The following is a 14,058-nucleotide window of genomic DNA, read 5'->3' as shown; positions in this document are numbered from 1 at the left end:
AGAGGCTAAATGACTTGGCCAAGAATTCCTCGCTAGCATGTGGTCAACCCAGGCTGCCTGACCTTGCGTTCTTATCCTAGAGATGATGAGCCCCTGCTGCATGAACACACGAAATTGGACTTGATCGGGGGTGGGAGAGAGGGGCAACGGAGTGGGCTGGGAGGGCGCGGAGGGGGTCCAGAGTCCCACCACACTGCTCTCACACAGCCTCGCTCCCTCTCTGGGGTCAATTTAAAAGCAAAATGATTTCCTATTTCCCACTTGTGGCAGCGGGGTAAGAATCACACGTGGGGGCAGGGTTTCAATGCAGGTTCCTGGGCCCCACCCCAGACTCACTGAGGGTCTGGGCCCCAGGGATCCCCATGTGTTACCAGTACCCCCACAGGTACTTTAGCACACGGGAGATTTGTCTAAATTATGGACAGGAGGACTAAGGCTTGGGGAGACTGAGTCAGGACTGGCAGCGACTGGTCTTTTGAGACCGAGGCCCGGCCTGGGGAGGAAACCCAGCTCTGTTCCCACCCCCCACCCCCAGAGGGGAACCGGGCCTTACGGCGTGTTGAGCACCAGTCGGTCCCACTGCCCCTTCACGTCATCGTCCTCAGGCTGTTCCGTGATGTAGAGGCCATCAAACTCCAGCTTCCGGGCCAGCTCCTTCTCCCGTTTAAAGATCACCAGGGGCACCTACATTGTGCAGGCAGGCAAAGGGGTGGGCGTCAGGCTCCCTAGGAGACCACAGCCTCAGCGGGAGCCAGGAGATCTTGCTGGAGCAGGTGTGAGACCCCACGTCAGGGGAGCTTCTCCAGAGCAATCAGGGCAGTAATTGGGGAAAGGTGGGCAGACGGGTCAGGGCTGTGGTGGGAAAAAATCAGGAAAGCCCAGAAGTGATGCCTGAATCCACGTGCCCCTGTTAGCACCCACGTTATGTCTGAGGCCCCACAGACTCCGCCAGGCCCCACTAATTCACCAACTGACCAGTATGCAGGAAGTTAATATTCCCAGTGAGAAGTTCTGCCTCTTGATCCAGAAATTAACATAGACACAGGACCTGCTCCTCAGCTGTGACCCACATTAGTTCCCTGAATATTAAATATCGTCCTTGCGGAGGCCCCAATCCTGTACCCAGGCCCCCCTTGTCCCAACCACCGAAGGAGATCCCCCCAGCCCCTGCCCTAGACCCTGTCAGCTAGTGGCCCAGCACCTCTCCCTGCTTCACAAGACCATGAACCCCAGAACCACGGCCACGACCCACCTTAAGGCAGTTGTAGCCAATGATGCAGAGAAAGGCCACCAACGTATGGAGTAGGCTCAAGCAACGCAAGGCAGGCTCCATGTAGCCCGTGCTCTCCTCCAGGAAGTAGTACACCATGTTCTCGTCCTCGTCACCCTCCGCCTCCTCGCCGGCCCCCGAGCCCCAGCCAGAGCCGCCGCCAGACCCTGCACCTGACAGGTCCCCAGCTGCTGAGCCCTCCATGTCGTCCTCCCCTGGTGGAGAGTCTGAGACCTGAAGCGGGGGAGAGGTCGGTCAGGGCAGGGACCCTGGTGTCCTGACACCTGCTCTGCCCCACCCAGAACCCACTGACCAGACGAACAGCCCCCCATGGCTGAGGTTAGTCGTTGGGGGGGGGGAGTGGGGGGGCCCTGTCGGAGACAATCTCGTTAGGGCTGTCAATCAAGATGGAGGGTGGGTCCAGAACCCTGGCTAGTAAATCAGAGTCCGTCTCCCATTTTACAGAGGAGGATATTGAAGCACAGCGAGGTTAAGCACCTTGCCTCACGTGATGCCACCAGTGAGTGCTAGAGCCAGGATTGTATCCCACAGAAGCCACTCTGCAAGACTGCTTCTCTGTCCTGTTATCTAGATCCCTGGCAAGACCCCAAAGGGTCCTTTTGTCCTTTAGGAGGCCTGGTTCTCAGCCCTTTCCTTCCATTCCCTGAGCTGCCCATTTCCTCCTTCCCGCAAATTTCCCTTTAACTTACGAGAAAGCAAAAAAGCTTAACGGAATCAGTGCATGTTGCTGAGAGGCGAAGGTGTGTGCCCAGGGGCACAAGACTGGCACGTGGCAGAGCTGAGCATGGAACTCCAAGCCGGTTCCCTGCTCTAACTGCCATACGCAGTCAGGCGTCTGTCCCAGATGCGCCCAGATACCCACACACACTCCCATGCGGGTCCCAAGATCCAGATGTCCAGGCAGAACCCACCTCAGAACCCCCAATCCCGCACCTTGTCCCTTCACTGCGGGGGCCCTGGGAACCTGGTAGGGGCAGAGTCACCCCCCTCCCCCAGCCCAGGTTAGCGTCTGATTCTCCCGACCCCTCGTGACGAGCACCTTATAAAACAGCAAGATGAAGTTGATGGCGAATGCCAAGAAGAGGGCAAGGAATCGCAGGGTGTAGAAGTTCCGGGAGAGGTAGTTCTAAGATGAGGAGAGAAAGAGAAAGAGCTCACGCTCCAGCTTATTCCCTGGAGAATTCACCCCATCATCCACCCACAATCCGAAATCTGCTCTCACAACCTCCTAGTCATTGAGTGCTTACTGTATACCAAGACCTGTGCTAAGAGCTTTATACGCATGAAACTTGTGTAGCTCTTACCACACCCCTAATGGAGTGAGCACAGCAGATATACCCATTTCACAGATGAGAACACCGGGACTCAGGGAGGCAAGATGTCTTGCTCAAGACCACACAGCCAAGAAGCAGCAGACCTGGGGTTTGAGGCCAGGCACTCAAGCTCCAGAGTCCACACTCCCAACTTCTCTGCTATGCTGCTTCCTGTGTGAGGCCCCCCTGTCTTTACCCCAGGCAGAGGGCAGCTACTTCTCTCTCTCCCTCCCTCCTTTTCTCTCCATCGTTCTTCCTGTTCCTCGTTCTTCCCATGCATCCTCACTGGACCACCTTCCTTCCAACATGTTTCCTTCAGCCCCTCAGGTCAGGTTGGGCCTGGAGAGGAGGCGGGACAGGCAGAGCCCTGAGCCCTGTCCTCCCAAACTCCCTCTCTTCTTCCTGGCCTGGATGAGGAGATGAGTTCTGCCCCCCCCCCCCACCACCCCGAACAGGAGTGGCTGGGACTGGTGTGGTGGCTCTGACCTGAAGGCCAAGGGCCAAGAAACAGGTCATGGTGGGAGGAACGGAACCATGGCCTTGGCTGGATTTAGCTCTGGATGGCAGATGGGGGTGGGAAGCCTAGGCAGGGCGCCCCAGATGAGCAAAGTGTGGAGGTTGAAATAAAGATCTTGAACAGGGAGAGGCCGAGGAGCCAAGCCACATGACGTGCTGTCCCGTCACCAGGTCCTGACGCTGTCTGGGGACATCTCTGCCCTCAAGCCAGCCTGGCTGCTTCTGACAGATGAGCCTGGCACGGGTGAGGGTGGGGACGGGAGGGGGGGGGAGGGGGGGAGTGTCAGCAAACCCCTGCCGGGTCCTCACCAAGAACTTCACCCTCTGCACTTCCAGTTCTCCCCAGAATTCCAAACCCCCGCCTCCAGCCTCCTCCTTCTTTGGAGGGGGCGGAGAAGGTGCTGTCTTCTTGGGGGGCTCTGGTGGGGGTTCGGGGACTTCTTCCTTCTCCCCATTCTCAGCACTGCGGGGCAGGACACAGAGAGAGTGAGGAGGGGCCTGGGAAATTCATTCATTCGTTCAAAGCCATGCACTGGGGACACAGTGATGGGTCACTGCCCTTCCATGGGGCTCAGTCCAATGGGGGTACAGACTGGTCACCAGGCAGCGGTGGCCCAGAATGGTCAGGGCCAGGATGGGGGAGGCTCGGGGTTTTGTGGGGGCCCAGAAACACCTCTTTGACTTGATGGTGGGGGATGTGTGTCAAGGCAAGCTTCCTGGAGGAGACACGCGAGCCAAAATGGAAAAGAGGAGGAAAGCAGATGAACATGGGAGAAAGTGTTCCAGGCGGAGGGAACAGCCCACATGAAGACTTGGGGGCAAGACAGGAACACTCGCTTCCCCGCTCCCTTTCAGAGGCCCTCCTCTGGCCCTGGCCTGGGCTGGGTGATGCTGAGGACACGGTGCAACCTCAGGAGACTCCTGATCCAGGAGGGAAGCGGTGCTAGAGGGTGGGCCCCTTGGACTCCAAGGCCACTCACTCGGCTTTCTCAGGCTCTGGTTCTGGCTCCGGCTCGGGCTCTGGCTCTGGAGGCAGCTCCCCTTCCTCTCCATCCACCTGGCGGCGGGGCAAGCATCAGGGTGGAGCCCCCACCCCAAGTGCCTCTCAGAGCTGATCTGCCTGTTCCTGCCTGTGTCCCTTCCCGGTCATGTCCCCTAGACGATCTACGTTTTACTCTCCTCCCGTCAGAAGAGGGATGGAGTCTCATTTTCCAGAGGGGAAACTGAGGCTTAGAGAAGTGGACCGCCTTGTCAAAGCACTGTGCAGAGTCGGCCTGACTCCAAGTGGAGCTCTGGTTCCCCAGGGCTTCCCATCCCCCTGACACCGCACCCCCACGGCGCTCCTGGCGGAGGGCCTGAGGATGTGGGCTACGTAAGCCCTCACAACCGTCTGGCTCTGTCTGAGGGGCTCTCCCAGTGTCCCTGACCCTGTGCCGGGCTGTTCTAGTTCCTGGTCCCCGCTCCCCTCCAATTTGGCTTCCGGGTCTCTCCTCTCTCTAACTCCACATATCTTTCTCTCTCCCAGAAATACTACTTTTTCACTGCGAGCCTTTCTCCAAGTCTCCATCTGAGGCCACCTCTCCGTGTGCCTCTCTATCCCTTGTCTCTGCGTGCCTGTCTCTCAGGTTCTCTCTCCTCCCTCTGTCTCCGAGTCTCCCTCCCGGGCTCGTCCTCCCTCTCAGCCCCGATGTCTCCAAACCCCCCCCCCCCCGGGACCCCGCCGGCCTTCTCACCCCCAGCTTCCTCTTGATGATGGGGGAGCCCTCGGGCGTGGGAGGCTCCGCCGGCGTCGTGTCGCCCATGTCCCCGAGGCCGCCCGCCCCTTCGGGCCGGAAGGGGCCCCCCTCGGCCACGGCCACGGCCCCGTCGGCGCCTCCCGGGACCGCCTCGTGCGCCGCCGCCTCCTCGTCGCCCGCGCCCTCCGCCTCGTCGCCTGCGCCCTCGCCCGCGCCCTCGCCGTCCGCCTCGCCACCGGGCCCGGCTGGCTGCTCGCCGTGCACCTCGTCGCCCGTGGGGTCGGGCATGCCCGCCAGGAGCTCGGTCACCGTCACCTTCTTGGCGCCCTCCACGAGGCCGCCGCCGAAGAGCGAGCCCCAGAGCAGGCGCAGCGCGCCCGCCGCCGCCCCCGCGCCCGCGCCCGCCGCGCGCGCCACCGCCTCCCAGAGCAGCGCGCCCACCGCCGCCGCCGCCTCGCGCGCCGTGAGCCGCCGCAGCCGCCGCACGCGCCGCCGCAGGCTGCGGTAGCTGAGGCCGCGCAGCGCACGCGCAGCCGCCGCCGCCGCGCGCGCCGTCACGCCCGCCGCCGCCGGCCCCGCCGCGCCCTCGGGCCCCGCCGCGCCCCCCTCCGCGCCGTCCGCCGCCGCCGCCGCCGCCGCCGCCTCGGCCGCGCCGTCGTCCTCGTCCTCCTCGGGCTCGCCCTCGGGCTCGGAGATCTGCGCGGCGATCTGCATCTCGAAGATGGTGTCCTCGCAGAAGCTCACGAAGAGCTCCATCTTCTCGGACTCGCCGCCCTCGTTGACCACGTCGAAGATGAACTGGCGCTTGGACTCCTTCACCTGCGCGCGGGACGGGGCGCCGCGGGGTGAGCGCGGTGGGGGAGGGGGGCGCGCGCAGCGAGCGTTCCCCGCACATGAAGTCGTTTCCTCCTCGCACACACTCCCGGACAGAGGGGCTCTTATCCGCATTTCGCAGATGAGGAGACGGGGGCCTAGCGAGTCGCGTCCTGGGGGTGCCGCAGCCGAGAGGTGGCAGACGACTCGGATCCCCCCACGGGCTGGCCCCAGAATCAGTGTTATCCGCTCCTTCGAGGGACGGAGCGTAGTGGTTGAGGGCCAGAGTTCCGCAGCCCGCCAGCCTGTCTGGGTTCCAATCCTGATTCTGCCACCGAGTAGCTGGGCGATTTGGACGGAACTCTCTGGGCCTCAGTTTCCCTCTCTGTAATGGGGGGGGGGGTGGGGATCATCGTAGGACCTCAGTTACAGGGTTGGGGTGAGGATTCAATGAGTTCATAGATGCCGAGGGATTAGAACAGTGCCCGGTGCCTAATAAATGTCACATAGTGCTTCGTGTTATTATACGGCTGCAGAGCACTGGAGGTCCGCGGCCGCGGGCATGGACTCTTGACCCGAAGGAGAAAGTGGGAATGGGAGGGGGTGAGCAGGCAGAAGTGGGTGTTTGGAGGAGTAACACTAAGAGAAAGAGTGTGCACGTGGGCAGCACGTGGTACAGGAGTGTGACGGGCCCGCGGTGAGCCGGGGCTTCCTGCGGACGCAGGGGTGCGGCAGACATCCTGGGGCAAGGATGGTGCAACCACCTTCGTGCCAGATCGGAGGTGGTGGGGAGTATGCAGTCGTGTCCCAAGGGACACAGGCGACTGTGCAAAATGTCCAAGCGTCCTGTGGAGTACGCGAGGGGGCACCAGGGGTTAAGGGAGGAATCGCGTGGCAGTATGGGAGGCTGTGGGGAAGCATGCGACCACCTGGGGCTCCAGTGTGCACGTGGACGTGGGCACACAGGTCAGCCACGCAAGGGCCCGGGGGCCCAAACCGGAGGGTAGTGCCATTGTGGGAAGTATCAGTGCACGTGAGGCAGGCATGAGTGTGCAGGGGGGACCGGAGAGTCAGTGCAGTAAGGCCAGGAATGTGAGGACAGGGTTCAGTGTGGAACATGAGCCCAAGTGGGCTCCAGCCGGGTGTCAGACAGGAGGGGCCCAGTTTATGAGGAGGTGATGGGCGTGCAAGCCTCCTGGGCTACAAGGAGGAGATGGGAAGGGGTGTGCAAGAGCATGTGGGAGGAACATGCAGGTGAGGAGCAAACGGGAAGTGTGAGTGTAAGGGATGTGCAGTGTGTGTGAGCAGGAGGGCCACCAGGGCAACAGAGGCAGGGCTAGAGGCTGAGGGTGTGTGAGGACACGTGGGAATGGGGGAGAGAGAGAGAGAGAGAGAGAGCAGGGAATGGGAGCTACATGCAAGCTAAGTGGGAGGTGGGCTGGAGGCCTGCCAGAGCCACACGAGTGTACTCTTGGGGCAAGTGAGTGTGGAAGCCACATTCAGACAGTTGTGGGCGGGCACATGAGAGGCTGAGATGGGGCACATCAGGCCAAGGAGTAAGCCTGGCCATCGGGGACACTCAGGGGCTCTTGTGGGTGAGCCGGAGGGTGGTCGGAGTGTGCATGTGTGATCGTGGGCACACCAGGGCCACAGAGAGGGCAGGCGGGGGGTGAATATGTGAGGGGTGGGCAAGCATGTGGTGTGCCAGGACTTATCCTGGGGGCGAGCGTACAAGAGATGTGCGCCCACATGTGGACTCCAAATAAATGGACATCGTGTGACAGGACCTCAGAGAGCACATGGGGTGACTGGTGAGGGGCAGACCAGCATGACAGGGCATCCCAGAGCCCCCAGGGTGAGTGTGCAAAAGAGTGGGCACGGGTAGGCCAGGGCCGAGAGAAGGCACACCGGGGGCTGGTGGCAAGGTGAGCAAAGGGTGTATGACCACGGATAACCGTAGTGTTCCAGTGTGCCACAGTGTGGGTGTGGTTGCAACAGAACTGTAAGGACAAGCTAGAACTCCTGGGGTGAGCGTGCAGGTGGCAGGCACGGCGTTCAAGCCCGCGAGGGCACAGCGACGCTGCTGCTTGTAGGAGGGGTGTACATCCGTGTGTGGGCTAAATCTACAAGAGGTGGGCAGGGGAGACCCGGGGACGTGCAAGGGCACAGCAGGGCCCGTGAAGTGTGCACAAAAGGGTGGGCATGGGCTTGCGTGAGCAGAGCAAGGGCCCTCGGGACCTGCACAGCGGATGTACAAAGCGGGTACACGCTTGTGGGGTCCCGGCGTGCGAGGAGCATGCGCCGAAGCCCGAGGAGGCAAGCATGCACGTGCGCAGGCCTGCCCACCTGAGGCATCTCCCACTGGGTGCGGTTGGTTTCCGAGATCTCGAAGTAGATACGCTCGATGCGGCGCGAGGCGCCCATGATCTCGATGCGGCCCAGGTAGGGCCGGAAGTACTCCAAGATGCTCTCCGCCAGCTCCAGGAAGTTGCGCAGGCGCGGGTCGTGGGGCACGTGCTCGGACAGGTTGGTCAGCAGCACCGCCACGTTGAAGCCGATGTCGCGGGCTGGCTCCTGGAAGCGGTTGGCGAACTCCTCACAGTCGATCATCTCGTTCTCATCCGCTTCGGAGCAGGAAAGCAGGAACTGGATTTCGGGGCCCGTGAACTGCTTCTGGCTGTCCATAGCCTGGGAGTGGGCAGGGGTGAGCCGGGGGGTAGGTCAGAGGGGTGGCCTGGGGAGCCACAGTGTGGACTTTTCGTAAAGACAGAAGATTCCAGAATCGCAACCAGCACCCAGGGCTGAAACCCGGCAGTTTGGTACAGACCGGGCTGAGCCCCCATCCACTCCTTTTTCAGAGATGGTAAGGTGTGAATTGACGAAACTCAGCTCTTGTGTAGTAATTGGTAAAGAAACAGTGCCCCAGGCTCTCCATGTGGCATCCTGGTTTGCCCTGCTGGCCTGCTGTCTACCCTCCCCACTTGATGGCACCTGTGGGCTACACCGGAGGCTCTCTGGGACCCTGTGGCTGCAGCTAGGTCTGTCCACTTGGGGTCAGGGAGCAGGAAAAGAATGGAGCTGCAGCATTTCCCTCCCTGGTTTCCTCCCTGTGCTGGCCGTGTGCCTCCTTCAAAAGTGAGCAGCCCTTGTAGGTAACTACTCTCTCCTCCAGGCCAGCCCCTTGAGGCTAGGGCCCGGCTAATACACGCCACCCCCACCCCAAACCTTCCCCAAGGCCCTTTTGCGCTGTCCCCACCCCTTTCCGGCAACTACGGGATGGACGGATGACACCGTGGAGGGCTCTGAATTTCAAATGGTAACAGTCATGTGCCCGTCACCCCAGAAGTAACGTGTCATGCTGACACGTTCTTCAAATTCTACATACTTAAGAGCTAAAACATTGCAGGTATGATTGGAGCCTTCCGCGCAATTCTGTTCCATTCCCCTCCCCCCACCCCAGCCCCGCCTTCTCCCAAAGTAACCCCTATCCTGGAGTTGATGGATCCTTGCAAACATGTGTCAATACTTCTACTATCTATGTCCTGGCATTCTGTCACAAAAATCCATAGTATCCAAGGGGCGTCTGGGTGGCTCAGTGGGTTAAGCGCCAACTTCCGCTCAGGTCACGATCTCACGGTTAGTGGGTTGGAGCCCCGCATCGCGCTCTGTGCGGACAGCTCAGAGCCTGGAGCCTGCTTCGGATTCTGTGTCTCCCTCTCTCTCTCTGCCCCTCCCCCACTTGTGTTCTGTTTCTGTCTCTCAAAAATAAATAAAATGTTACCAAAAATAAAAAAATACATAGTATCCTGTGCACTTTTTTAATTTAAAAAATTGCTGTAATTATAATCCTGTAATTTGAAACTTGCTTTTTTCACTCAACTGTATATTTTCAGGATCTATGCATGTTGATACATGGATCAAACAAATACATTTTTACTGCTGTGTGGTATTTTTTTAAAATAAATGTAACACTATATATTCTCCTGATGGTGGACATTTAGGCTGTTTCCAGATTTTTACTTTACAGACCCCACTTTCATTGAACCTTCTTGTGCTTTGATCTCATGTCCTTTTTACAAGAGGTTCTCTGGGGCACTTTTTCAAATGTTTTGACTGCACCCACAGTAAGGATGCATTTTGCAGTGTGGCTCGAAAAAAAAAGGGGGTTCATGACACAGTTCTGACTTTCGCTATGCAATACTTCAGTGTTCTGTTTTATTTTTAAAGATGCTGGTCACGACTTAACTAAATGAATTTCATGCCCCACAGATGAATTGCAGCATGCAGTTTGAGAAATTCTGCTCTGGGGTATGAACAGAAGCGAAATTTTCTGGCTCTAAAAAGTGCTTTGTAGCCAAGAACTTTTGCAAAATGCTTTCTAAATGAGTAACACGCTTTGCAAATGATGAAGGGTTCTAGAAACCACAGAGCCTGGAGACATAATCACACAGGAACTCCTCACCACGTACCTTCGCCCCCCCCCACCTGCCTCCTCCCCTTATGATGCGGAGTGACACTGTCCCTCTTAAAACGCCCCCTCCCTGGGGGGGGGGTCTGGAATTTCATCCCCTCCATTCAGTCTTGGACTCTGCTCCTGTGATCTGTGGCTCTCTTTGTCCTCATCCATTTGAACGCTCCCCTTCTTTCAAAATACCTCTTTTCTCTGATTGTTATCAGTTTCCTATGCCGCAGTCCCCCTTTCTTCCAGACTTCTAAAGGTTGGGGGGCACCAGGCCTGGAATCTGCACCCCTTTCGTGAGATGTACACTCCCCACGGAGATATTATTGAGGCCCAGGGCTCTAAACACTATCCCACACCAATAACTGCCCAGTTTCCATCTCAGCCCTAACTTCTCCCCAGAATCCAGACACTTACAGCTGAAGCCCTACCTGACATCTTTTCGTGGATCTCTACCCGAACCTGGAAATGGCCCAAACTGAACTCTTGATTTCAAAACCTCTCCTCCCACTGTCTTAGCCATTTCAGGAATAGCATCGCTACCCACCCAGCTGCTTAAGCTAAAAATCTTTGAGTCACCCTTCATTCCTCCTTTTTATCTCACCACCCACACCTGGTTCATCAGCAAATCTGTCAGCTCTGCTTTCACAGATCTAGAGCCCACACACACTTGCCCCCTCCCTGTCCCCGCACTGGTTCTGTGCCCCGTTGTCCCCCACTGGCCTCTCACAGCAACCTCTTCCCTGACCTCCCCGTTCCCCGTCAAGCCACTGTCTGTCCCCACACACAGCCAGGGGAAGCGGATAAACATCTAAGGACACGCTCCTCCCCGCTCAAAGCTGTCCCTTGACTCCATCTCATTCACGTTAAAAGTCTGAGTCTCCCCTGCAGCCAACCAGGCCTTGCGTGGCTTGCTGCCTCCCACCCCTTCCCTGTTCCCCAGCAACAGCCCTCTCCGGTCACGCTGGCCTCCTTGCCACCCCTCTGGTTCCCACCATGCAGCATTTACACTCCCTGTCCCTTTATCTAGATGTCACAACCTCCCCCACCTCCACGTGGTACATTTCAGCTCTCAGCTTCAATGCTTTTTTTCTGGAAAGGCCTCCCCCGATCACCCCGTTTACAGGGTTTACTCCACCCATGCTCTCCCACATGCCACCCCACTCATTTCCTTCAGGCTTCAGATTATAACCCGGAATTATTTAGTTTATTTAGTTATTTTCATCTGCCCCTTCCCACTGGGCCATCTGCTCTGAGGGTGGGATCTCTGTCTGTTTTGTTTGTTGTTACACAGAGTAGATGCTCAGTACATATTTGTCAAGTGACCTTAGCATCCTGGAAACAGAGAAGAGTTTTTACCTTTTATAATTTTTGAAAATGCCAAAGTCCTTTTAAAAATCCTGAACTTGCTTATTATTATTTTTAATGTTCATTCACTTTTGAGAGAGAGAGAGAGAGAGAGACAGAACATGAGCAGGGGAGGGGCAGAGAGAGAGGGAGACACAGAATCCAAAGCAGGCTCCAGGCTCTGAGCTGTCAGCACAGAACCTGACGTGGGGCTTGAACTCATGAACAGCGAGATCATGACCTGAGCTGGAGTCGGACACTTAACTGACTGAGCCACCTGGGCGCCCCTATTATTATTATTTTCTTTAATTTTTTAAATATTTATTTATTTTTGAGAGAGAGGGATGGAGCGTGAGCAGGGAAGGGGCAGAGAGAGAGAAAGACACAGAGTCGGAAAACAGGCTCCAGGCTCTGAGCTGTCAGCACAGAGCCCGATGCGGGGCTTGAACTCATAGATCGTGAGATCATGACCCGAGCTGAAGTCAGACGCTTAACCAACTGAACCACCCAGGCGCTCCACCCCTATTATTTTTTAAATGTCAATTTATTTATCGTGAGAGAGACTGAGAGAGCACAACCAGGAAGGGGGGCGGGGGCAGGAAATTCCAAGCAGGTTCTGTGCGAGGTCAGGACAGAGCCCCATGTGGGGCTCGAACTCACGAAACTGTGAGATCACGACTTGAAAAGTCAAGGGCTGGACACTCAACCGACTGAGCCACCCAGGTGCCCCTAAACCACAAAGAAACTGAAAAACATGTGAAATACAGAGGTTTGTAAAGTGCTTGGGAATCACATGATGCTTTGTGTGTAGGAAACATATTTCCTAAAATCTAAATGGTCAAACTCTTAGAGATGAGAATATTGTCATTTTGCAATCTCGCAAGCACTAATGTGTCTGTGTGTCGAACATCAGGAGCTGCTGACCTCACCGAAGGAGAGATACCAGGAGAGGACGTGCCTCCTGAGAAGCGTATGGTGCCCCGCAGAGGATGCGCTGGCAAAGCAAACAAATACACCCAAACGTGAGTGTGATGGACTTCTTGACCCAGGTCTCAGTTTACAGGAAACACAGGGGAAGGAGGAACATGTTACATGACACTACAAGGTTGCTTCAGCCAGATCAAAACTGTGGGAAACTCTACAAATGGGACAGGCACTTTGTAATGATAGCCAAGGGCGCGTGCATCTGCTGAGCCCTTGGATCACGACCGGTGTAAACTGAGATGTGCCGAAAGCTAAAATACATACTAGACCTCAAAGACTCAGCATGAGAAAAGAGTATAAAATACTGGATAACTTTTTCTATTGACTACATGTTGAAATAATGTTTTGGATATACTAGGTTAAATAAAATATATTGTGGGGGCGTCTGGGTGGCTTCAGCTCAGGTCATGGTCTCACGGTTTGTGGGTTCGAGCCCCATGTCAGGTTCCGTGCTGACGGCTCAGAGCCTGGCGCCTGCTTCGGATTCTGTGTCCCCCTTCCTCTCTCTCTGCTCCTCCCCCACTCACACTCTGTCTCTCTCTCTCTCTTTCTCTCTCAAAAATAATAAACATTAAAATAAAAAAATATATATATTGTTGAAAATGACCTTATGAGTGTCTTTTTACTTTTTTAAAGCATGGGTACTCGAAAAATTTAAAATATGCATGCTGCTCACATTGCGTTTCTATCAGTGGGTGCTCCTCTAAAGGACCAAGAACCTGGGTCTCCAGCAGATCAACTACAAGGCAAAGGAAAAGTGCTGGAGAGCAGTAGATAAAAGGGGGTTTAAAGAAAGATCAGCCAGGATGGGCGGGCCTCGTTTGGATCTTGGTTCAGAAAATTTTTTAAATTGTATGTGATATTTATGAGATTGGGAAATGTGAACATGGACTAGATATTTGATCATTTAAAAAAGAGTTGTGGATATTTTTTCTTTCTGTTTTCATTGTTTCCTTTTTGGTTTGGAGTTATAATGACATTGTGGTTTGTTATTGTAAAAGGAAAAGGAATTTTCCTTATGAGAGAATAGTGTTTTAAGCCCACATATTGTACAATTACATTTATATGAAGTGTCCTGAAGAGGCAAATCCATAGAGACAGGAAGTAGATTAGCAGTGGCCAGGCCCCTGGGTGGGGGAAATGGGAAGTGACCTAAAGGGTACAGGGTTTCTTGTTTGGGGTGACTAAAATGTTCTAAACTTAGATCGTAGCTATGGTTTGCACAATTCTGTGAGTACGCTAAAAAAAAAAAAAACCCATTGAATTGTACATTTTCAATGGATGAACTTAGGAGACACATACAAAAATATTTTCAGACTAAAAAAAAAAAAAAAAAAAAAGAAGGAAAGGAAAACCTCAAAACAGTCCTGACAAAGAATAAATGAATAGCCTGAAATGTGTCTTCAGTCCCCAGAGGGGGCTTTCTAAACTGTAGGAGATGCTTTGGAATCTGCAAAGTACTTATCAACGAAGACACGCTTTGCCAACCGTGCTCCATCAACCACAAAGAACTTGGGAAACCAGAAAACGATGCTATATTTTAGACGACGGTGGCAGGCTTTGGAAAGGTGGGATGAGAGCAGGATTGGGGGTGGGGGG

At 55.7% G+C, this 14,058-nt stretch overlaps 1 protein-coding gene across 4 annotated transcripts in view; it reads right to left on the bottom strand.

The window, feature by feature from the left end:
- Positions 1–14,058, bottom strand: part of RYR1 (ryanodine receptor 1) — a 117,391-nt gene that overhangs the window by 7,220 nt on the left and 96,113 nt on the right. For all 4 annotated transcript variants that reach the window (XM_086689675.1, XM_086689677.1, XM_086689676.1 and 1 more), the window contains 7 exons: positions 8,016–8,357; positions 4,854–5,675; positions 4,101–4,177; positions 3,430–3,583; positions 2,331–2,417; positions 1,253–1,504; positions 554–684 (listed from right to left, as the gene is read on the bottom strand). In XM_086689675.1, the coding sequence (XP_086545801.1) occupies positions 554–684; positions 1,253–1,504; positions 2,331–2,417; positions 3,430–3,583; positions 4,101–4,177; positions 4,854–5,675; positions 8,016–8,357 (1,865 nt within the window). The remainder of the gene's footprint in view (positions 1–553; positions 685–1,252; positions 1,505–2,330; positions 2,418–3,429; positions 3,584–4,100; positions 4,178–4,853; positions 5,676–8,015; positions 8,358–14,058) is intronic.

This window comes from Puma concolor, chromosome E2 (genome assembly GCF_028749965.1).
Source record: "Puma concolor isolate L17-30 chromosome E2, mPumCon1.1.hap2, whole genome shotgun sequence".
Lineage (NCBI taxonomy): Eukaryota > Metazoa > Chordata > Mammalia > Carnivora > Felidae > Puma > Puma concolor.
This window is presented reverse-complemented; position numbering and strand designations above follow the sequence as displayed.